Below are 24,458 nucleotides of genomic sequence, written 5' to 3'. Positions count from 1 at the left end.
TGTAATGTAACTTCTGAGAAAAGCTTTGAGCACGTAACTGTAGATTAGAGGTTTAAACAAATCTGAGTCTCTCCTGTGTCATCACGAGCACAGGGCTGACATGCTTTGTCATGGGCTTTTTTAATGTCCTGTGGCTGGTGAGCTTTGAAGCCCTGTTGCCCTGCAAGACTTGCCAGGATGGGACAGGGGCTTCTCATAACATCTTGATGTCTCCAAGACTGTTACAGATGTCAACAATACATGACAAGTGTCTCCAATTCTTACTGCTTTGCAGATTTCCGAAGGTTTCTCAGAGGGGATATTGCAGAGTGGAAGCGTGAAGCCTCAGGTACCTCCCCATGCCTTGGCTCTCTACCAGCAGCAGATCACAAAAGCCCACGAGTCTGCCCGTGAGGACATGCCCCCGAGCAAGCCCCAGCAGCAGCAGCCTGAGAAGGAGCAGCAGCAGCCCAGCAGCAGTCCCAGGGGAAAGAGCCGGAGCCCCGCTGTTGGTGACAAGGAAGGTAGGGCAGTGTGTGTGTCGGTGCGTGTGTATCCGCACGGAAATGCCCCGTGTGTGCAGCTGTACGCAGCCGGCAGCTTTCCTCCTCTTAGGTGAAAGCTTTCGTCGACCCTTGAAAGCTCTTTAATAGCATCTTGAGGCAGGACGAGAGAGGCATGGCTAATTTCCCGTGTTCATTAGACAGTACATCATGTCTCATTGAGCCTACAGCAAACACCGGGCAGTGTGGAGCGCCGAGGAGGTGAAGATTGCCTTTATTAGCGTCTCTGCCATTCACTGGAGAGCAGAGGGGCCTGGAGGCATGCCAAGGCTCTGGGTACAATGGCTCTTTTCTACCTTGCTGGCTTTCTATAAAGAATGCTTTTAATGCACAGCAGGGACCATTATTTCATTTAAAATCAATGCTAATACTGTGACTCGGAGTCCAAAGGTTCCTGTAAAGATTCCCAGTGCTTTCTCCCCGGAATAGCTCTGATGTGGTTTGGCTGCTTAATGAGCAATTCAGAGTTTCCCACCGTAGAGCATCTGAAGCATTATTAGCTTGAGCACCTGGGGATCAAGGTTAAGAAGAGACGGGAAGTCCTGATGAGACCATCTTCTAAATGTGTTTTTAATCTGAGTGTCAGAGTGTGTTCCAGTTCAGCGTCTGCGTCCCTGCCCCTCGTAGGCAGCCTGTGGCTCAGTTGTGTGGGAGGATGAGATGCTGTCACCAGTGTCACAGTCAGGAGCAGGGAAGTCGGGCTGGGTGGGTGCATTGTCCCCCAGTGCTGGATCCTGCACAGGGGTGGGTGCAGCTGCAAAAATTACCTGCTTGTGCATGGAAGAGGAAGGTGGATAAGACTGTACTGGGGAGGCAGATCTGCACTGGACTTGGGTGGTGATCTTCGCTGGAAAATCACTGTACTAGTTCACCCTCTGGCAGCCAGGATCGTAGCAGCCTGCTCTATGTGTCCTGGACCAGGTAGTTGTTCCTCAAGCTGTCATGTCCCTCTGGACAGAAGGGTGTACTTGCATAGACGGTTGCTGCCACTTGTCCACCTTTTTTTCAAATAATAAATAGCACCATGTGTGCATCACATCTTCAGAATGTTTTGCATATAAGTAAGGAAGGTGACTGCTCACCTTGAAAGAAAGGGAGTTTCCCCGAAGTCGTGGTGTTGCCACCCATGAAGTTCCATTTCCAGTTGATCTGATCCTGCTGTGTTCCTGTTTGTTGCCCAGGCGGAACAGTTCCTCTCTAGCTCTTCCTCCTCAGTGGCAGGCACCTCCTGTGCCCTAATCCTATGTGGACCTGATGCTGCACTGCTCAGCTTCCTGGTGCACTGGGTGGCACGGCCAGCACTCCAGCCCAGAGCTCTGCATTGCTCATGTCTCAGTGCTGCAGCTCCAGCTTCCTCCTGGCCACAGGAGGATGAGGAGATGAGGCAGACTTGTGTGTGTGAGGTGCAAGGCAGGGCTTAGGTGTTGGAGTCAATCATGCCATTCTGTGACCTGCTGGCACCATTATTAAATACAAGGATCTGTTATCCCAGTGGATCTTTTGTAGCTTTGTTCTCTGCAAAGCACTAATGATATGAGGCACTTTATTCTCTCCTCTGTAGTGCTCTGAATCTTCCATGTTAATGAAATTAATTACACCTCCCTGTACCCTGCAAACATCTCAGCAGGAACTGGGCTCCAGCTGTGTGCTCTCCAAGCCCTGCATGGCTGTGCATGTGTGCTGGGTGCCACGGTGGGTGTGCGATGCACGTGGACCCCAGGGAGTCATAGGCTGGTCTTCTCTGTTTGTGATGGGAATGCACCTCCCCTTTGAAAACTAGAAGGTTTGTGATGAGTCACCTCAGAGAGAAATCAACTCCCCCAAAGCCCTGATTTCAGTGCGAGTATGGACTCAGTGTTGTCTCTGCCCCTTGGAACACATCCCAGCTGTGGGTCAGGGGTTAGAAGGGAGATAGCCAAATAGTCCTGGCAAATCTGTGTACATCCCTTCCCTCCCCTGTTCTCCAAGGCATCCCAGTGAAGTGGCAAGCATCCAGACTGCAGACATCGTGCTGCCACTTGGGCCTTGAGTTAAAGGGGAGAGTCCCGTACAGCCTGCAGAGCCTTTGGGAGAGCAGCCCTGTGCCACCTCCCAGCAAGGGGCCAGCTCCACCAGAGCAGGTACTCCCATTCCTCCCCTGCTCTATAAGGGAGCTTGAACTCCTGCAACTGCTCCAGAGATCGACATCCTTCACACCACTCTGGATTCGCTTCAAAGCCAAGTCTTGCACACATCCTGGCTGAGGCGTTGGCTGCCTCGCAGCCGCTGGCTGGGGCCATATCGGCTTGGAGGGCAGCCAGCCAGCCGTACCTTCCTGAGCACTGCCCTCCCTTCCCTGCCTTCCAAGAGGAGCTGCTAATCACGGGGCTGGGCAGAGGCAGGCAGCCCTGCCTGGATCTCACCGACAGGCAGACGGATCCCTTTTGCCATTGCCGAGTTGCCGTCAGACATATCTTCGGTTATCACTCGGCGGTTTGAACTCCAGCAGTATGTTTTGTGTTGATTTAGTTGTGTTTCATTTGGCCTTTGTAGGCGATGGGGAGCCAAGAGCATTAATTTGGATGACGGATCATATAAACCCTGACTCCTTCGCTCCCATTCCAGGGACTTGATAAACGGTAATAGGAACTCTCTCTTCCCTGCGTAAGTGCTATTTTATCAAAAGCTGGCTGAGTTATAGCCACCCTCTAATGTGGGGGCAATTAGGAACTGGCCACATTTCACAGGCTGGAGAGGCATGCAGGGGAGGGGACGGCTCCCGCGGGGAGGGGAGGAGGATGAGGCTCTCCAAGAGCCATCCAGGGTGCATGTAGGCTTGGCTGACAGTGCCTTGGCGTCAGGGAGCTTCTTCAGCTGGGACATCCCAGCACTGTTCACCCCCGCATGAGCAGAGCTGAGCGGGGCTGAGCTGAAGGGGGGAAGATCAGAGAGCATGGACGTGCCAGGGACTCTCAATCAGAGTGGAGGACGTGTCTGGATTCCCCTATACTGGCAGGATGAAGGAATCCTCTCTGGGATCCAGCATGGGTAGAGAAGAGGCCCCAGCCAAGGTCTGGCCTCAGCCGGCTGCGGAGGTGTGAGTGCCTGCACATCTCTGTGTGCCCAGAATGGATTTCTTCTCTCACCGAAGGGGGCAAGAATAATCTCCCAGCTTCTGAGTACACTGAGCATTAATAATGATAATGCAGTAAAGCTTCATTAAATTGGGCCTCTGATAATCTACTTGCCCTATTATTAGGCTTAGCAGGATTCAGGCATCTATTTTTATCAAAAATTGATGGTTAAAGGCTGGGTTCATTTGTGATTGCTATTGTTTACTGCACAGTTTCTAATTTCTGGTCAATGCGGACGTTACACAGGTGGATCTGGAGAAGAAGGGCAGTGCAAAATTAAGTGTTTATTGATTACAAGCAAATCCTACCAAACCTGCCTCTAATCCATCCAGAAAAGGCTGTCTCATCTGTCTGCTTAGCAAAGCGTGAGGATGCACTTGGCATTGAGCTGGTGCAGATGAAGCCTCTCTTTTCCCTGCCATCCTTCAGCGCACAGCAGGGTTTGGGCATCCCCAGCACAGTTTCTCCATCATTAAGCTCTTCTTGGCCTCCAATCAGCCTTTTTGTAGCCAGGACGAACCCAGAACGGCATCCAGGATGCCCTGAGCCAGGTGATTTCAGGAAGCTTTCCTTCCCCCAGCCCCTGTGCCTCACAGCAGGCCGCCCTCATTTGGTTGTCCCACAGAGTCTGTCTTCATCTTCGTTTGCCTTTGACAGTCTCAGGCATTGTGGTTGTCCCAGGTGTTCAGAGAACATCAGCATGCTATCCTCTTCCTGTCCAAGAAGCTGATGCCACTATTTCTGGACACTTCCCACAACTTGCAAATGATTTATAGCCAGCAGCCATCCTTTAGGAGCAGCTGAGCTTTCACATCGAGGTGTGATGTGGGGATGTGGGGATGAGCTTGTTCCCGGTGTGTTGGTATGCAGTGGTCCCTGGCAGTGGCCTGGAGCTCTGCAGGCATCCTGTGCCCCACTGCACACCACAGACCGTGTTGTCACCAGAGAGCTGGTGCCCTCTGGGTGTCCCCCGTGCACCAAAGAGACGCTGACATTGATGCCCCTTGGCATTAAACTCAGTGGAGGATTTGGCAGGATCATCATTAATCTCCCCACCATGCCATGGTGGCCACTGTGGAGCTGTGGGCACAGGCAGGAGCTGCCCAGGAGCGATTCATGGATGGCCAAGCCCTGACAAGGAGCTGGACCCTGCAAATGCCATCTCTCCTTGGTGAGGTGGGATGGCACCAGGTCAATGGAGGGCCCTGCTGGCAGTGAGCACCAGCAGAGTCACCAGCACAGATGTCCATCCTCACAGCTGCACTTTAAACATCTGAGTAAAATAAATGCTGTCAAATCCAGGTGGTAATACTGAGCTTTTTCCTTTTAGCTTGGTTGGGGAATTCAGCCCTCACCTCATGACCAGGTTGGACAGAACTGAAGCCACTTCCTGTGTTTGGAGCTGGCTCTGGCTTCCCTTCCATGCTCCCAGAGACCACTCACCCATGGGGGCTGCTGACCAAACTGGTTTCTTTCTGTGTCCCTTGCAGAAAAGTCCGTGCATTTCTCCTCCATCGCAGAGGCTCAGAAGCTGAGTGCAGAGTCGATGGCTGCCTCGTGCTGGCCCCCTGTCCTGTCCTACCCCCGGGATGTGATCAAAACCTCTCCCCAGGCAGAGCCCCACTTGTTCCAGTACAACCCACCAGGCAAGTAGAACCCACTGGCTGTGTGGTATGTGTCCTCCTCTGCCTGACCTGAGGCTGAGCACAGACTGTGATTGCAGCTAGTACCACAGGTCAGGTTCTTGAAGGTTCATGGGTGATCACATGGGTCTCCCAGCTCTGACTGGGGCAGGCTTAGGGATATGGTTTGTCACAGAGCAGTGTGGGTGCAAAGACAGGCAGATTTTATCCTTTGCTGCACTGTCCCTCTCCAACTGGAGGGCAGACAAGTCGGGCACAGCACATCCTCTGGCTGCAGAGGGGACAAGGCAGTAATTTAAACTATTCCAGTCCTTTCCAAAATGATCATGTGACTTGGAGCCTTGTGCAGGCTCATAGCTGGCCAGTTCACTGCATCCAACCCCTGCTCTCTTCTGTGCCCCTTTCCTCTCTGATAGCTGCAGCCACTCTGCCTGCCCTCAGTCCCGCTAACGTTTGTGTTTTCCTCACAGGACACCCCATCCCACTAAACCTGCATGAGAGCTCTCGCTCGGGGCTGCAGAGACTGGCCAGCATCTCCAACCCTCCCCCCCTCATCTCCTCCACCAAGCACCCCTCTGTGCTGGAGAGACCCGTCGGATCCATTTCCCAGGTAGGGTATTGGGTGTGAGCGGTGGAGACACCTTGCAAGGACCAGCAGTCGCTCCTGACCTCTCCTCTTGCCCCACAGGGAATGCCCATCCAGCTCCACACACCCTACAGCTCCGAGCATGCCAAGGTCCCTGTCGGCTCCATCACCATGGGCCTGCCACTGACCATGGATCCCAAGAAACTGGGTAAGGAACTGGGAAGCGAGTTGTTTCTCACGTGCCCTGAAAGCAGCAGAGAGTGAGCTTGCTGGCAGCATAGGAGAAGGGAGGAGCACAGGACATAGTAAGGAAGCACAGAGAGGACTGCTAAGAGGATGAAAGGATTAGTCCGTCAGGAGAGCAGAGACACAGGGAGCTAAATTTGTGCAGTATAGGAAAGCAGCAACTCGGTCAGGGATGCATCCCAACCTATAAATACCCTCCGGCTAATACTGTGATCGAAGGAAGGAAATATATTGTTGCTCCCCAGGCTGGTAGGATAAAGAGTAAATGGCCTGAAGTGAACAAAGAAAGTGTTTAGTCTGCAGATTTGGAAGCTTTTCTTAACAGCAGGAGGGGGTGGGTGAGGGATGAAGCCTGGGGAGTAGGGATATGGGTTCCGTTTCCTACTGTGTGTAAGTCCTGTTATAAACCGGCAGAAGGTTTTCAGTGTCAGCTCCAGTCCCAGTGTGGGCAGTGCCTTTGCCAGTGCAAAAGATCTGGCTTTGCTTGCTGCCAGTTGTGTGTTCACCACCCTGGGAAGTCCATCCCAGAGAGCTGGGGATAGCAAAGGTGCTGAGAAGGTGCCAACTTGTGGACAGGAATAAAAGCCTCGACCAGCCAGGGGCTGCAGCCCCTTGTCCTGCGGCTATGCTGATATGTGGTTAATGTTTTCCAGTGCCTTTTCCTGGAGTAAAGCAGGAACAACTTTCTCCTAGAAGCCAGGCCAGCCAGCCAGAAAGTCTGGTTCTACAGCCGTCCCAGGAGGGCTCCATCCTGCGGGGTGAGGACCCAGAGTGGGAGGCGTGTGTCCCGGCTGTGGAAGGGGAGGGATGCTGGCACTGCCAAGCCTGGTGAATGCTACGCTGGCTGCAGCTGCCTGGTTATCTTGGGTTTGATTCCTTGGACTGAGCCCAACCCAAGGGGTCTCTTCGCCCCTTTTCTCTGTATCCCCAAATCAGGGCCTCAGGTCTTGATTCTGGTGAAGATTTTGCGTTCAAGGGCCACCTGAAAATCTGTTACGTAAGACAAAGCAAGACCTGTTTAAATTCCATTAATTGGTGTTTTCATGCTCTTTACTGTTGCTGCTGCAGCTGGGCAGGGGCCACATTTTCTTTAAATACAACTCTCTCTTGGGTTTCTTTCCCCATTAGCCAGGTAAAAAAAATAAATGTCAAGGTGTTGCTTTTTGGTGCAAATTCTGGTTTGTGAAGCACCCCTGGTAAGGCAGTCAGGAGCCTGAGTGTGGTGGGCTCAAATCCTGCACTTAGTAGTCTCAGCCCCATGGGTTTTGTGATGAACAGCAAATGCAGCCCTGAGCTCACTGGCTTTGTGTCCTACAGGTGCTTCCCTCAGCTCTGCCTCTGGAGGGAGCATCACCAAGGGAACACCCACATCCAGACCCCCTCCGGAGTCGCCCATCACCTACCGAGGGTCCATCACACACGTAGGTTCCTTGTTTCCAGTGGGTTTTGCTTCCTGGGTGTTGGTGGCTGCAGCTTGTGGACAAGGGTACCACGGGTTTGCAGGGTGCATTGAGTGTGGGGCACAGGGCTGTGCAGCAGGTCTGTGATGCTCCACCCCATCGAGCCCCTCAGAGAGGTCTGGAAGCAACCTCTGCTCGGGATGGCATGAGCCATGTCCCGTGAGCTGAGACTGCAGAAGAGCAGAGCCTGACAAGCAGCAATGCAGCCTTACAGCACGTTTAAACCCTGCTTTGGTTTACGTAGCTGTCAAGAACAGAGGCAAAGGCAGCTTTAAGTGGATCTGGGAAAATCATCTTGCCAGGGCAAGAAAGTGGAGCAGAGCAAAGGAGGAGATGGGTGGAGGGCCCAGGCCTGGTGGAGGAGGCTGTGAGGGGCACATAAGGTAGCGAGGACTCCTGCCAGCACTGAGCGTGCTGCGCTGGGGGTCCTGCCCAAAGGCTCTTCAGCAGGAAGATACTTTGGCCTTAATCTCCACCATCCATCTTCAGAAGAGCAGCTGGCAAGCGGGCGATAGTTCCTTGCAGTGTGAGTTATTGCTCATCTGGTAACAGAGCGGAGAGCATTAAAAAAAAAAAAATCTGCTTCCCATGGGGATTTTATCTGGCCATCATTCAGATATTTAAAGCCACTCAGGCTTAGATTTTTGCCTGCCTCCTTCAAGGGGAGCGACCTTGGGGACCTGATCCTGAATCCTGGCCCAGAGCAAAGGCTTAGCTTGACTGGTGCCCTATGTCCAACAGGTGCCAGGAGCGGGTGCTTGGGGGCTGTAAATAACCCACCAGAGCAAACACTTGCTCCATCCTCTCAGATGCTCCTGCAGCAGCTATGGGCAGCAATGGGTGGGTGTCAAGGGCCTTGAGCACCACATGCCAATTCAGGAAATAGCAGAGTTTGTTAAGACACTGTTTTGCATTAAGCTAATGAGTCCAGCTAATAGATTCCTTTGTTTGGCTTGGGATTAAGGTACCCAGGGCATTGCCTGCCTCTCCTGCTGGCTCAGCAGCCTGCATCCCTCTGCTCCCATTATGGGGAGAAGGAGCCCCCTGTTCCGGCAGCAGCTCCCAGTACCAGAGCTGATATTTGATCTCAGATTAGTCATCCAGTTCACAGGAGGCAGATCTTGCATATATGCTCTCTGCTCTGAAGCCATCTGTCATCACTTGCTTTCATGTCCCCTCGGAGCATCCGCGGGAGGGAGGTGACTTACCTGGGGCTGGGAGGGCCATTCCCGGGTGCACCGCGAGGGTGAATGACCAGAGCACTGAACCCACGTGCTGCCACATCCCGGCAACTGCAGCAGGGTTTTGGGGACTCTGAGGGTTTGGCACAGAGCCGGGGCATCCCCAAGCAGAGGTGGGGAAATAGCCTGCATGGCACAACCTGCAAGCACCAGCAAAGCTGCCTGCGGCATCATATCCCCTGAGGCATGCATCAGTCCTGGGGGTTGCAGGGGTTAAATGATCAGAGTAGGCAGGTGTCAGTCAAGAGCTTCACTCTGACAGCATTGCTGTGCCTTTCCAGAGATGGGGAGGGGAACCATCAGCCCATGGTGGCTGTTCCCAGTTGGCACCGACAGGTTACAATGGCAGAGGGGTGTTAATCACCACCGACTCTTCGAGGACATCCAGTTCTGTGTGTTTTGAAGGGGATTCCGGGGGCAGGTGGCTGTGAGCTATGTCTGTGTGTGCCTGGGGGAAGGAGAGGTTTTTTTCACACCAGTTTGTGTGAGAAGCCCAATGCTATTCCTGTTGGAGAGCTAAGGCAGCCTTCGCTCCCCGACCTGCTCCGGGACCGATTTTGTTGCTGCCATCTCTCCCGGGCGCGCTGCCAGCCACCAGCTCCCGCACACAGGCAGCTCGCTGAAGGTCACGCTGCTGCCAGCAGATCTGCCTGGGTGGGCAGGACTTCTCCGTGGCTCCTGTGCCAGGCTGGGGAAATAGGCTGAAGGGGAAAAGCTAACACTCGAGTAGTCCCTGCTGTCACCATGGTGTCACCAGGAGGGCAACCAAACCTTGGGAGGAGAAGCAAGCCAGGTAGCTTACTCTGAAACACGCAGGGTGAGAGAGTTGCTGTTCTGGAGGTCCGTGCTTGTCCTCATCCCCCGCCTCTTCCCAGCAGCCTCGCACAGATCACGTACCTTTTTACCGCTCCTCGTTATCATCCTCATCAATAATTAAGCTGCGAGTCCCTCGCTGTTGGCTGCGCCAGGAAGCGGAGGCCGGGTGCGCTCCCTCCGCTCAGCCTCCCGTGGGGAACAGCCTGTCCCTGCGCGCGCGCTTGCTTAATTGCTTGTGACACTGTTAAATATGGATCTTGGTGGCTTTCCAAGGGCACCCCGGCAGAAGTGCTGTACAAAGGAACCATTACCAGGATAATCGGAGAAGACAGCCCCAGCAGAGCAGAGAAGGCAAGGGAGGATGCCGTGCCCAAAGGACATGTCATCTACGAAGGGAAGAAAGGCCACGTGCTGTCCTACGAGGGTAAGTCCTAACTCTCTGCCTTTTTAGGGCAGGTGCTGGGGGGTTTGTGCCACCCTGGCTGGGAGTTAGGAGCCATTTGAGGAAAGGCTGACAAAGTGCAATGGGCCAGCCTCATGTCTTGCTTCCAGCGTCAATTCTCTCCCTTCCCACCCTGCTGCTCTCTATGCCTCTCTCCTGTGTGATTATCTTGCCTTAGAGACAGCTTGCTGGCAGGCAGGATTGCAATGGTTCTGGTTGGTTTTGGAAGCAGGGGAGAGGAGAGAACCAGATGGGGAGGTATTGCCTTCATCCCAAGCACCCTGTGCAGGAGGGGGACTGATCAAAAGCGTCACAAGAGCATCCCCAAACTCTTGGGCCAAGGTAGACTCAAGAACCTGCAAGGTGGAGGCAAATCAAGTAGTTTGGTATAAAGGTTTATTTGGACATCAGATTCTTCTCACCTGCAGTGTCTTGGGTGCTGTGTAGCTTTTCCAGCATGGGGCTGCCTTGCAAGGAATCCTCCTGGGTCCAGCAGCACTGTGCCTCAGTATCTAGTGAGTTTTGCTAGAGCTGTTGAGGGGCGTGAAGCCATTCCTGCATCCCACAAGGAGTCTGTCTGGGGATGTGTTGGCCCTTTGCCTCACCCCCTGGCACAGTAAGGCGCTTCCTCAGTAAATGCCGGCGGTGCCTCGCTGTGTTAGTGGTACCAGCAGGTGGTCACCAGCTGCTCCTGCCTCCTCTGCGCCTGCTCAGCCCAGTGCATCACTGGCCATCAGAGCTGCTCTCTGCATCCTGGTGCCTCCCGTTGGAGATAGGCAGATGTTCCTCTGCAGTGAGGCTGGAAGCAACGCCTTAGTTCTCACCTTTCCCTGTGTGCTGGGTCAGGCATCTCTTGTTGTGGAGCCAGGCTCCTCCTACCCCACAACTGGGCTCAGGAAGAGCTGACTTAGACTCTGCAGCCCCGCATCCTCCTGGGGTAAAATACTGGCATGTGCTCTGGTGTGCATGGGGACAGCCATCCTCATGTGTCACTTCTCTTCTCAGTTGAGTTTGGGAGATGGCCAAGAAGCAGATTCCAACATCAGCCACCTCAGCAGGTGTCTCTGGCCAGCTGCTGTGCTGCCTGAACCCCCTGCCTCCCTGGGGCAGAGCACCCCTCCCTGGGGCGCTGCAGTCAGTCCTGCAGGCAGAGCGTGTCCTGAAGAAGTCCCTTTCCTCTTGCCCACAAGTGCCAGCAGCTGGTTTCATCACGGTTGGTTGTTTCATCCAGGGCCAGAGGCAGAGGGTTCAGGTCAGGCCATGGGGGACAACTCACAAGCTCCAGCTGATGTTACCTCTGTGCATTCCCTGGGACCGCAGGACCTTTCAGGACAGGGCTTTGTGCCATGCCTCTCGCCTGCCACGTGGAAACTGGCTCATCCCATGCCTCCCCCTATCCACTGTCAACTCTAGCCCAGATAAGAAGTGTCACTGTGGAGCACTGGGTGCCCTTTGGGACAGTTGGCAGGGCTTGGACTGGGGAGGACGCAGGAAGCGTTTCAGGACTTGTTTGTGCAAGAAGCTATTTTAATCTCTGCCCAGGCTGGGGGTCGAACGAGGCTGATCTCAGAAATGGTGCCATCAGGAAGAGATGGGGAGGGCTCCTGGCAGGGAGGGCTGCCCATGCCCAAATCTGGGATCCTGCTCCAGGCAGTGAAGGAGAGCTGCAGACCAAACTCTTTCCCGCTGTTCATGTCAGCCCGAGTCTCCTTGGCTGCAGCCTGTGCCTGTCACCTCTCATCCTACCCCCCATGGACACAGATGAGGAATTAATTCCTTCCTTTCCCCAGCAGCCTTTTACATGCTTGATAGCGTTTATCACATCCCAAGTGATCCCGTGTGCTGCTGCAGCCTTGCCAGCCCTGCCTCTCTCCTTCCCCCCCCGTACAGCCTGGCAAGGCTGTGCAGCCAGGAGCAGAAGAGTTAAAAAAAAATTAAATAAGAAAACTGAACTGTTCGTGATTATGAATTTTGGCAAGCAGGAAAAAAATTGCAAATTCTTTAGTGTCATGAGGGTGCTTAAAATAAAAGAGCTGTAATGAGACGAGATCCTGTAGCATGTGTGAGCTGAATTGTGCTAGATTGGTTATTCTCATCCTGCATATGATTGCTGATGGCTGCTGAAGGCGAGGGACGTGGGTTTGGAGTGGTTTTCTTTCTGTTTAGTCTCTCTTCTCTCTCACGCCCTCCCCCTGCTTCCCGGTGGTACAAAGGGTGCCTGGGAGCACGTCCCCTCCTGCAGAAGGGCTGGTGGCAACAGATGTGCCTTGATGACAGGGTGCGGGCACATCGCCCGCGTCTGCCACACGGTGCTTGGCTGATTCTGAATGTCACCCCCGGATTTCTCCTGTCAAATGGAGCTGAAGCGAAGGCTCAGGCACGGACCCCCTTGTTTCCCCACACACAGCCCCAAACACTTCGTGGATTGAGTGGGTGCTGATTGCGGAAACCAACAGTGGGTGTGAAGTTGTAATAATCCCATTTTATTAATTACTGGTTTTGCTGAGGAGGAGTTTTGTTCCTGATTGTCCGCAATGGAATGAATGTTTTTAACTTCTCTGTTTTCTCTAATTGTACAACCACCTTCTCTGCCTACAAAGAGAAGGGTCAGGGCACGGGAGATCATTGGCAGGGGTGGCCTGGCCAGGGACAATGGGCAGAGGCATTTGTCTCTCCAAGCTGACATCCCATTCGGAGCTCGTTACATAAACACGAGGCATTCAGCTGGATCAGAAGCTGCTGAATTCACAGCTCACCGCACACGATGGGTGCCCATTGCCTGGGGTGGGTGGGATGCTGCCTGGCACGGGCAGGACTCTGCTTATGATGGGGCTGTAGCTCAGGACAGATGTCCACTGTTTGTTTGCAGGGAACCTGCTCCAGGTTCAGATAAGGGGATAGTAAGTGATCTCTACTCACAGTAGCACTTGCTATCAGTCCCACATGGGACTTTCCACCATTTCTCCCAGTTCTTACGTGTGCTCCCCACTGTGTCAAAGTAATCATTCTCAGCTTTGCCTCTCTGCCATTTTCCCTGATTTTCTCACCCAGGGAGTGTCTCGGCAAATGTTAAGGCTGGCCAAGATCCCAAACAGTAGGTGTCTAGCAAAAATCAAAACAAACAGGGGAAAAAAACCAAAACTCTCCAGACCCAGAGGGCCAAGTCCAGGGGAACCGCAGCTGGTCCCGCCTATGCCACACTGGCTCCAGGCTGTCCCACTGCCTACGTGATGGTCCCACTGGAAAGGGAAGGAGGGAGTGGGACATGTCAGGGTGGATGCTCCTACCCAAGCTGGAGGCACAGATCTGGAGTCTGAGGCAGGCAAGGAGGGGAGAAAACACCAACTGAATTTCCTGGAAGCCAATCCTATGCAATATTTCTGGCACTGCAGAGCGGTGGCTGATGCTGGGGTGGGATCTGACCTCTCAGCAACGCACAAACAGCAGTAAACACCCTCCCTTGGCCCTTGCTGACTTTCCATGCTGATGATGGTGCCTCTTGATGTTCCCTTCACCAGGTGGAGTTGCTGCTTCTCAGTGTCCCAAAGAAGACAGCAGGAGCTCGGGAGCTTCCCATGAGACCACAGGAACTAAGCGGACCTATGATATGATGGAGGGGAGGATCAGCCGGGGCTTATCAGCCCGTGATACCTTATCTGCCAGCATTGAAGGTGGGTCTGGGTGAAACCTTTCACTTGTGTTTTGTTAGTGACCCGTGGAAACCCCATCTTGTCTCTTGTCTACATGATGTACCTTCTTGTGCCGGTGTTTTGGCAGTGGTTAGCTGGTATCCTGCAGCACATCCCAACAGCATCCAACCAGCATGGGAAGACAAGGGGCACAGACTGACCCATTTCCCTTTGGTTTCTGTCCTGGCAGACCAGTTTCAGGAATAGGTTAAAAATAAGCACATTTAAAAAAAAAAAGAGAAATAAGTCATTTAGAAATTATGTTTTTTCTTGTCCCGGGAATCCCTGGTAACACTGTCGTGTATTCATTGTAAATTAACTCCTGTGTCACAACCCAGCTTTCCCTCTTGGATCTGTTCTAGGTCTCATGGGTCGAGCGATCCCTCCAGACCGACACAGTCCCCATAACCTGAAGGAGCAGCATCACATGAGGGGCTCGATTACACAAGGTAAAACCTGCAAGCAGAAGGGCACAGACAGAGGTAACATGGGGAAGCATCTCCATGGATGGCCCCTTGTTCTTTTTGTCAGGGTAGGACAGGAGGAAACAAGGATGGACACATCAAGGTCCAGCTGCAAATTTTTGCAGCCCCCTGCCATGTGCTCAGAGAGATTTTTAGTCTTGCTCAGTTTCCACCAACCTAAATTCTGCCCAATTCAGGGACAAAATTGTCAGTGATTCACATGGAACAGATTGAAGTCAGTGTGAAATGGGTCCAGAAAGTGGTGGGAGATGTTGAGGTGGTCCAGCTGCTCTGTGTGCTTAGTTGGGTACTAGTCCCTGAGTTACATGTGTTAACTAGAGACCCCCTTGAAGTGAGCATCTGCATGGGGAGTGGGAGTCCAGCATCTGGCTGGGGAATCTCCCTCTGCATCCATCATGTGCTTGGGGGTTGCAGGAATACCTCGGTCCTATGTGGAGGCCCATGAGGACTACCTCAGAAGAGAAGCCAAACAGCTCAAGAGGGAAAACACTCCACCGAGGGACTTATCTGATGCCTACAAGGTCAGATCTCACGAGGGCCTTACTCCTCTGAAAATGAAATCAGCCCATGAAGACTTGGTAGCCACGGTGAAAGAAGCAGGAAGATCAATCCATGAGATTCCCCGTGAGGAGCTGAGGCGGACACCGGACATCTCTCTGACAAGACCTCTGAAGGAAGGTTCCATCACGCAGGTGAGTGTGGGATGAACAGCAGATGTGATCAGCTCTACTCAGGCTGCTGTCTTTGCACAGATCCTGGGGACCATTCCCAAGGTAAAAGGAGAGCAGAGACAGCTTGGGGGTGCATTGCTGGTCAGACTCGAGGCTCTGCTTGGGTACAGGTTGTCCTGCCCCATCTTTGGCACGATCCTTTTGTAGTGGGTTGACCCTGGCCAGATACCAGGTACCCACTAAAGACGCTCTCTCACCCTCCCTCTACAACTGGACAGAGAGAGAGAAAAAAACCAGCTAAGAATTCATGAGTAGAGATAAGAGCTGGGAGAGGTCAGTGACTGATTACCTTCACAGGCAAAACAAGACTCAAAGCTCCCATGTTCTCACTCCGCTCTTCCCTGGCTGGAATTCTTCTGCGAAACAATCTTTTGTTCTTAAATATGTTATCACAGAGGCATTGCTGTTACTTCTAGTTGGCTCAGCTTTGGCCGGTGGCAGGAACTCCGTCCGGGAGCCGACTGGCATTGACTCCACAGAACAGGGGAAGCTTCTAGCAGCTTCTAACAGAAGCCACTCCTGTAGCCCCCCCTCGCTACCAAAAACCCAGCCACAGAAACCCACTGCACTTTCCAATCCAAGCCATCTTATGATCCTTCCTAGTGGATAAACACAAAACCCAGGGAACCCCCTTGCACATTAAGAAAACAATGCTCCAGCTACACGTGTAAATGGAAAGGGACACATTTACCTCTCTTTCAAGGCCAAAGTCAACTCTGTGCCCTTGGCAGTTGTAACTCGGGGTGCAAATAAACTTGGTCTCCTCCCTTTATGGGCAAGTGGCAACCCAGCAGGGCCAGTAGTTAGGATGAAACTATCTCCTGTTGGGCTCCAAATATTTGCAGGGTTCCCATGGCACCTTGTAGTCCTACCCCATTTCACAGTGTGTGTAGGAAAGAGGCGTGATGGGCACAGCCAGCCTTCAGCAGTGACTCATCATCATCTTGTTGGAGCACAACAAGACATGCAAGATGGGCACTCCACCCTGCCCCGTGCTGTGCAGAATGGTTCTGTGCTCTTCTGATGGCTGTTGCTGTTTGCCCAAGGAAGCTTTATTGATGTATTGACCCACTGAATGAGGACTCAGGAGTCTCCTTGAAACTCGGTGGGATGCGATCGCTGCATCCCCTTCTGCTCTATGCCTCTTTGATGTCTCCTCTGCCTCCTGTCCCCAGGGTACCCCACTGAAGTATGACAGCAGCTCTTCTTCCTCAAGTACCAAAAAGCATGACGTGCGGTCCATCATCGGCAGTCCCGGCAGGACTTTTCACTCTGTGCACTCACTGGACGTCATCCAAGACCCGAGGAATCTGGAGAGAGCTTATGAAGAGAGCCTGAAAAACAGGCCAAGCCCAGTGACAAACTCGGGTGGCTCCATTGCCAGAGGGGCTCCTGTGATTGTACCGGAGCCGAGCAAGGCCCACCAAAGTGCCCTCGGCTATGAGGACCACCAGGCAGGGCACAGCACTGCCTTCAGCAGCCACTTGCACAGAGGGTCTCCGGTCTCCACACGGGAGTCCACGCCACGGCAGCACGAAGGTACTTGGCAAACCTTTTATTTGATGCTCCAGTTCGTAGCAGCCGAGCAGGGGAGGTGTGCAGGAGGTGGCTGCTGACCCCACCTGCCCGAGCTGTTCCCAGCAGGTCCCTGTTGAACCCGTTCTTCCCTGCACCTACAACTGACTCACAGCACTGGGGTGGCTGCCAGGCGCAGCTGGGGCTCAGCACCCTTCCTGGAGGTGCTCACATGGTTGAAGTGAGGGCACCTCACCTGCACCAGGGTAACCAAAGGGAGACTTGAGCTGTGGCTGGTGAAGCCTTTGGTATTTTAAAAGCGTCTTCCCTGTCCCAGCATTGGCCCACGGCACTCTGTTTTCCACAGGTGGGCAGGAAAGCAGTGCTTGGGGTACTGGGTGGGGGATCTTCACACTTCTCACCAGCCTGATATGTGTTTGCCCATCTCATCCATCTCTTGGGCACCTGAGTGCCTCACCTCCAGGAACATCTAATCCCTTCTGAGTCAGTGGGTCCAGGTAGTGGGATGGTCTTTATGCTCTGACATCTCCCCTGCCCATCTGTGTGCCCTGGCATTGGTCATCTCCTGCTCCCAGAGTCAGACCTGGGCTCCCCAGGAGCAGGCACATGTCAGGGCTGGGCTCAGTGGTCTGGTAAGACACATTCAGATCCAGAGCACAAACAACTCTCTTACTTCATGGCACATTTGTGGGCAGGATCAGTGCAGAAGCCAGTCCCTAATACACCTTGCCCAAACAAGCCTGCTGGCTATGGGTAACTGCTTCAGAGCCTTTTGCATCTCCCACCCGCAAATCCATGTCCTAATCCAAGAGTCCTGTGATGTGGGAGTGTGCAACACAAGACATCACAGTCTGCCAAAAACTGAGTCTGGGATGTGCCTCCCCAGCCAGCAGGAATACCCAGGCAGCATTTGGTGTGCAGTCTGGTGCAAGGGGGTTGGTCACACTGCTTGGGGTGACTGTGCCAGCCACTGTCCCCATCCTGTGGGCTTGGACACAGGAGCTGGTGACACTTGTTTCAGGTTGGATGAGAAGTGCCCCCAGTGCCCAGCTCAGGTTGGGAGAGCCGGGAGAAGTCCCTAACATGATCCAACCTCCCCTCTGTGTGCTGGGAAAGAGTTTTTGGCTCCAGGGAATGACAAGTACTCAAAACACACTGAACTATATTTCATCACCCTTGCCAGGGGTTTCAGGGTCCCCATCTCTGCCCAGCAGCTGTGACCTCTGTCCGAGGAGCGCAGGGAGGGCTCCAGCACCGGCTGCTTGTGCGGGCCAGGATGAATGCACAGACCGCCCAGCATGGATGTGCTGGGGTAGAGGGGTGGTTTGGGAAAGGCCTCTCTCCCAAGGGCGACTGGGACTTGGCCTGCCTTGATCTTGGTGGTGTAACAGGGCATGGCAGTGCAGAGAGCAGGGAGGGGAAAGTTCCCTTGAGTTCAGGGTAGCTACGAGTGTCCCTGGAGGACACGCTTGGCCGCAGGCATCCCTCGGGGACATGACTTGGCCATGGCACTCAGTCTCTGACTCACTTCCTTCTGCTTACTGCAGGGAGCATCACTGCTGGGAAGCCGGTGTCCCAGGACAGAAAGATCACCCCCACATCGAGAGAGCTCACCAACTCCAAGTCTCCGCACGCCCCTGTGCCTGACCACCACCACCCCATTTCCCCGTACGAGCACCTGCTCCGCGGTGTGAGCGGGGTCGATCTGTACCGAGGACACATCCCGCTGCCTTTTGACCCCGCCGCCATCCCCAGGGGAATCCAACTGGAAGCAGGTACCTTTGTTGTGGGCACAGTCTGTCTGGGATTGTTTTTTTTTCCTTGCTATGCTCTGAAAGCCAGAGGTCTCTGGGGAAAGCCACATCACATCTGCATCCCTTTCTCTCCCAGCTGCTGCTTACTACTTGCCAAGGCATCTGGCTCCGAGCCCCACGTACCCCCACCTGTACCCCCCGTACCTCATCCGGGGCTACCCGGACACGGCGGCCATGGAGAACCGACAGACCATCATCAACGACTACATCACGTCCCAGCAGATGCACCACAACGCCGCGGCCACGGCCATGGCGCAGCGGGCGGACATGCTGCGCGGCCTGTCGCCCCGGGAGCCCTCCCTCGCCCTCAACTATGCAGCAGGTGCTCCCGGCACGGCACTGTCCAGGGGCTTGGGGGAAGTTTGGGAGGAGGAGGCTCGGTCAGGCCGGCACTGACAGCTCCAGCATGGCCAAGCTGCCGCAGCTCGGCATTGTCCTGACGGTCCTCTCACTTCTCTTTCCAGGCATCATCGACCTGTCCCAAGTGCCACACCTGCCTGTCCTCGTGCCCCCTACCCCTGGCACCTCTGCCCCAACCATGGACCGCATCACCTACATCCCTGGGCCCCCCCAGACCTTTGGCAGTCGGCACAGCAGCTCCCCACTCTCCCCAGGTAACACTGCAGGTTGCTTTTCCCAGGGGAAAATGGTTGAGCAGGACACTCTTAATCAATCCAGGGCCATGGGCTCAGCGTGCCAGGGCAGGTGGGGAGACCCCAAATTAATTCTCACTCAGTGACCAGTCCACTGACTCCCTCCCTCCCTGCTTGTTGGGGGCTTCCCTGCTTTTCCCCCTTCTTCCCCAGAGTGGCAGCTGGCAAACAGCTCTGTGGAAGGTCATACTCCAGAGGTGGCGCCAGGACAGCTATTCCATGATTTGTCTGGGCTTTGTCACGCTGGTTGCCCTCATCTGTCCTGCTCCAGGTGACCTTGGATGGAGCTGTTCCTTATCTGCTCTGCAGACACAGCGATGTGAAGAGCAGGCAGCGTTCCCAGGGGAATTGCTGTGTCTGCAGCCACCTCACTGCCTTTCGGTTGGGTTTCAGGAGGCCCCACGCACATGACCAAACAGTCGGGATCGTCGGTGTCCGAACGGGAACGGGAGCGGGAACGGGAGCGGGAGAGGGAGCGTGAAAAATCCATCCTAGCATCCACCACGGTGGAGCATGCGCCCATCTGGAGACCAGGTAGGCCAGGCAAGAGTCCAGCACCACACCTTGGGGCCTGTGCTGGGTGGAGGTAGGTGGGGCTATAGGATGAAGGGCTAAAGAAGCCATTCCTTGTGTTGTGCCCCAGGTACGGAGCAGTCCAGCAGCCGTTCGTCCTCCCACTCTCACAGCCACCAGCAGTCTCCCGTCTCACCCCGCACCCACGAGACCATCCAGCAGCGCCCCAGTGTGCTCCACAACACGAGCATGAAGATCATCTCCTCGGAGACCCCCACCCCTTCCGTCCTGCGGTACGTCCCCCTGCCACGGCTCCTGTCACTGTGCCACTGTGGCAATTAATTATAACGAGCCACGGGGATGGAGAGAGGGCTGTTTTGGCCTTCAGTCTCAGTGGGAACAGGAGTGGGGCTTCCAGGGAAGTTGTGATGGGGAGAGGCAGGTTTTGGTGCCCAATTCCTTTGCTTTCTTTAGTGACTTTTCCTGCTGCCAGGAAAGAAACCAGGAGCGTGCCTGTGCCCAAATACAGGTATTGCTCCTCTTGCTGAAGGTTGCCTGGTGGTGGAGTTATGAAGGTCTCTGGGACCTGTCCATGGATTTTATGCTCTCCAGTCATCCAGGCCCAATAACCCTGTGGCCAGTTACTATGGTGGAGGCTCCATCCAAGCCCTCCTCGCTGGCCTCAGCACAGGCCAACCCTACACTCGGGAGCCCTGGAAAAAGCTTGGCCAGGCAAGGCTGGACACTGAGGCTCTGGTAACAGCATTCCTTTTCTCATGTGCTTCTCTCATCTTGGCCTTGTCTCCATTTTCCTTCCAGAACCTCCTCCACCACTACCACATCACCAATCCGCTCCACCGCCTTCCCCTCGGCCTCTACCCTGCGCTCCTCCCTCAGCGCGGCTGACGGCTACGCAGCCCCGCTGGACCCGGCCATCCTGCAGAAAGAGGCCTCGAGGGTGCGGGAAGCCAAGACAGAACGAGCCCAGACTGACAACAACATCTACACCTCAAAGCTGCCCAGTGGGGCCAACCTCGAACAGTCGCCTTCGCCCATTAAAGCCATGGAGTCAAGACCTTTGCCTGCCTCCGGACCTGGTTCTTCTCATCACTATGGCAGAGGACAGGGGAAAAGCCAGCAGCACCACCACCCTCTGGACCAGCAGCACGCAGCCTCAGGCTCCGAGCAGCACAGTAGAGAAAAGAGTCAAAGTAAACGCTTTTCCATGCAGGAGCAGGAGCTCCGAGCACTCGGTAAGACCACCACGACAGCAGCCAACTTCATAGGTGTGATTGTCATGCGCCAAATGTCTTGCGATACGGGGCAGCGAGAAAGAGGCTCGCTGAGTAACGACTGCACTAGCGATGGTAAGAAGTTGGAGGGGAGAGGTGAGAGAGCTGTGGCCTGACACCCATTATGTTTCATTATTTCTTATTTTTAGTTGCACATTTTGGCTACTGGCTTCATCAGCTCCCTGAGTGTGCTTGTCCCTCTGCTTTCCAGTTGTTGTGTTATTCCAGACTTTTTTATTTTTGTGTGTCTTAAGGATCTTCCTTCTCCCACCATATTTTAGTTTTTCCCATTGCCAAGTCCTGTTTTGCAAACATCATGCAGTTCCTGGTATTGCTTTTTACAGACAATAGCCATTTGCTAATTTTGATTTCCCCATCCTTAGAAATTCCCAGGCAGTCTGTAAGGGACAGTTGTGGGTAATAAATCAAACGAGCAAAGCGGAGAACTGGGACTGTGAGTGTGACAGGGCTGCTGGCCCTCAGACACACATCTTACTGCTCATGAGCTGCAGGATCTCAGAGGGCTTTGTGGGTCTCAGTGTGGATGGGGTCCCCTTGCTTGGGGTGACCTCAGTAAGGGTCCTGGTGCTGGATGCTGCCCAATGTGGGCACCATGGACGTGGCTGTCCTGGGATCAATCAGCCCACCCGTGCTCAGCAGCCGTTTCCAGAGCAGACCACAAGAACCACTTAATAGAAATCTTGTGTAGGACACAAAAGCGCTGGGTTTAGTTATTCCAAAAGAAAGTGCAGGAAGGGGGCTGGATTTAAGGTCCGGGTCATTCTTGATGGGACCAGCCTTCACCCAGAGCATGCATCCAGGCTCCCATCAGCATGAAAAAGCAACAGACAGCCTTGGGGATTTGGTGGGACCTTGTCTTCAAGTTGCAGCATCTGCTTTGACCATCAGCACTGGGAGTTGCTGCCCCACTCCCCTTCCTGTAACCCAAGGGTGGAGTGGACACTGTACTGTAGCCAGGCAGAAGAGCTGCTCTCACTGGCACATCCTGACCCACCCAGCCCACTGCTTGGTCACATCTGGTCCCTGCCTCTTCTAGCAGTACATTCCAGGACCAAGGACGTGGCTCTGGCTGAGCTCTCCTCCACCTTCTTCCCTGGCACCAGTGTTTCCTCCAGTTGCATGTTGTGCTGTGGAGAGGACATCTCTTCTATGGCCATGACCTTACAGAAAGGAGCTGGCATTCCTCAGGACCTCACTGTTGGCTAGGGATCTTTCTAGAGCAGGATACTCCATCTTGGGCGGATCCAAAGTGTGGTCATGTGGGTGCTGGCACATATGGGGTGATGGGGGATGCTGCATCCCTGTTCCTGGTGCAGGGAGGTTCTCCATGGACTTCTCTCCCTCCCCGTGCCTCAGGTAGGGGCAGAGTCAATGTGTCTATGCCTGGGCACCAGGGACCCTCCAGCAGTGCTGTGGATCCTCTGCCAGATGTGCCTGCTGTGGGCAGTCTCAAGGAGTGGAGCATTAGGAGGGTAAAGGTCTGCAGAGGCAGAAGTTGTGTTAACAAACGTGCTTGGCTGGTGAGAGGCAGCATTTGCCTCCTCCAGGGCCCCTCCACCCTCCACCCCTGCTCTGCAGAAGCATAACCCACTGGGCCTCAGTTTCCACTCCCTGTTGAAAGGTGATGGTGGTTCCTCATTCCAGCTCTGCCTGTTTTAATGCAGCTTGAGTCTCTGCAGAGGTGGACTTGGTAGACTTGTCAGTGTTAGGGTAATGGTTGGACTCAATGAGCTTAGAGGTCCTTTCCAACCTTCATAAATGATTCTATGAGTCTATGAAAGGCCTTAAAAGGCAGAGAATGGTCAAATTTTGCCCCTGCAGTGTGTGCATCCACTGTCTCTGAAGCAAGATCTGGAGTCTCCAGGGCCTCACATCCAGTTTTCAAGTCCCTGGTCTTGGCCATGCTGGGCTTGGGGCTTTTCTTTGTAAAGCACTTGGAGACCTCTTGTGCGGCCACCTCCACTCCTGCTGAGCATCTCAGTCCCTCTGGGCATAGAGGAGGTTTTAGGGGGTGGGGAATGGGAGGGAACAAGTTGGGAACCCACAGGGGATGAATTTGGTCCCTGACACTCAAGTGTCACCATAAGCTGCTGAGTGTCCAGCTGTGCTTGAACAAGATACCACCTCTTCACTGCAGCCATGACTACAGCTGGACATCAGAGGTGGCTCCAGGGGTCCCTGCAGCGTGACCTGCCAGCTCTACCCCAATCTTTTTTTCCCTCCTTTGCTGAAAATGTGACTCTGCCCAGAAGCAATAGTGCCACAGCACCAGGGAAAAGCCAAGCAAGCTTCTGGTTTTAACTGTGTTCTCCCCTTTCCCCAGGTTTTCACGGAGGCTACAGCCCTGAGCGGATGGAAGCAGTGAGTCCCGTGAGCTCACCCAGCCTGTCACATGAGAAAGGGGCCAAGCTGCTACAGGATGCAGAGAAGGGGCACGGGGAGCATGACCTGAGGCAGAAACAGCAAGGTGAGGACAGGGAATGGCAGTGCCATCTGGCGCAGGAGAGCCTGAGCTGGCATGGGGGTCTTCTTCATCCAGATTTTGCTTGCTGTGTCCCAGTGCTGGGATGGCATTCAAGGAAGGGGTCACAGACATCATCTCATGCCTGTTGTCTTCTTTGTGCCCCCCAGGCTCGCTGAAGGGCTCGGCTCCCGAAGCCGCCCACCTGCAGCACCTTCGGCAGCCCGACGGCCCCCAGTGCCAGCCCCTGCAGAGCACCAAGGGCATGAACCAGCGGGTGGTCACACTGGCCCAGCACATCAGTGTAACTAACCTCATTCTCCTCCTTCACCTTCCTGCTGGGGCTCCGGGGAGGAGGGACAAGCCAAATGAAACACGCCTGGTGGGGACGGGATGGGAGTGATGCTGGACACCTCAACACCTCTGTTTGGGGGCTGGAGAACAGGGGGCATCAGGGGTGTTCAGCCTGGGTGTTTGGGTCCCCAAGGAACCCATCATGACAGGAGGCAGATGTTGCATCTGCAGGGACAAACCAGCCTGTTTCCCTCCTGCTTGCCCTCTTAGTTGGGCCCAGCAGAGCAAAGGTAGAAACCAGCTCTATTTCTGACTCGGGGGGGGTTTCTTCTTTAGGAGGTCATCACGCAGGACTACACGCGCCACCACCCGCAGCAGCTCAACTCGCACATCCAGGCGCCGGTGTACTCCTTCCCCGGGGCGGCCTGCCCGGTGCTGGACCTGCGCCGCACCCCCAGCGAGGCCTACCTGCAGCAGCCGGAGCACACGGCGGCCTCACGGATCTCCCCGCAGAACGAAGGTGGCAAAAGGTGAGCTCAGAGAGTCCCACCCGAGCTGGCACAGGGCAACTTGTGCCAGTCTCAGTTCAGGTGGACCCGGGCTGCGCAGGGCGAAGAGCTGGGCAGGTGGCCTGGTAAGGGGGTGCATTGGACAGGCTGGCATTTGGCATTGCTGAATTTATGCTCCCAGGCTTGGTGCTGTGTGAATTCCCTGCTTACACAGCCCAGAGTGTAAAACTGCTTTCTGAGCTAGGCCTCTTTTCTCTGTGCTGGTGCCTCTTGCCATACCTGTTGTCCTCAAAGTGCTCTTTAGACCCCCATAACGTCCATGCATGATCTCCTTCATGATCTAGCAGGTGTCAAAGGATAGTTTAGGTGGA

At 54.4% G+C, this 24,458-nt stretch overlaps 1 protein-coding gene across 13 annotated transcripts in view; it reads left to right on the top strand.

The window, feature by feature from the left end:
* The window catches only part of NCOR2 (nuclear receptor corepressor 2), a 238,542-nt gene that overhangs the window by 204,659 nt on the left and 9,425 nt on the right, over positions 1-24,458 (top strand). For all 13 annotated transcript variants that reach the window (XM_051785667.1, XM_051785666.1, XM_051785665.1 and 10 more), the window contains 20 exons: positions 275-503; positions 5,146-5,301; positions 5,769-5,908; positions 5,987-6,092; positions 6,784-6,888; positions 7,448-7,551; positions 9,921-10,071; positions 13,608-13,760; positions 14,141-14,227; positions 14,678-14,955; positions 16,170-16,533; positions 18,078-18,305; positions 18,421-18,666; positions 18,809-18,958; positions 19,391-19,531; positions 19,641-19,803; positions 20,330-20,763; positions 23,147-23,290; positions 23,455-23,588; positions 23,915-24,108. In XM_051785667.1, the coding sequence (XP_051641627.1) occupies positions 275-503; positions 5,146-5,301; positions 5,769-5,908; positions 5,987-6,092; positions 6,784-6,888; positions 7,448-7,551; positions 9,921-10,071; positions 13,608-13,760; positions 14,141-14,227; positions 14,678-14,955; positions 16,170-16,533; positions 18,078-18,305; positions 18,421-18,666; positions 18,809-18,958; positions 19,391-19,531; positions 19,641-19,803; positions 20,330-20,763; positions 23,147-23,290; positions 23,455-23,588; positions 23,915-24,108 (3,707 nt within the window). The remainder of the gene's footprint in view (positions 1-274; positions 504-5,145; positions 5,302-5,768; positions 5,909-5,986; positions 6,093-6,783; positions 6,889-7,447; positions 7,552-9,920; positions 10,072-13,607; positions 13,761-14,140; positions 14,228-14,677; positions 14,956-16,169; positions 16,534-18,077; positions 18,306-18,420; positions 18,667-18,808; positions 18,959-19,390; positions 19,532-19,640; positions 19,804-20,329; positions 20,764-23,146; positions 23,291-23,454; positions 23,589-23,914; positions 24,109-24,458) is intronic.

Source organism: Manacus candei, unplaced genomic scaffold (assembly GCF_025592945.1).
Source record: "Manacus candei isolate 608988 ecotype Guabito, Panama unplaced genomic scaffold, ASM2559294v1 h1tg000020l, whole genome shotgun sequence".
Taxonomy (NCBI): Eukaryota; Metazoa; Chordata; class Aves; order Passeriformes; family Pipridae; genus Manacus; species Manacus candei.
This window is presented reverse-complemented; position numbering and strand designations above follow the sequence as displayed.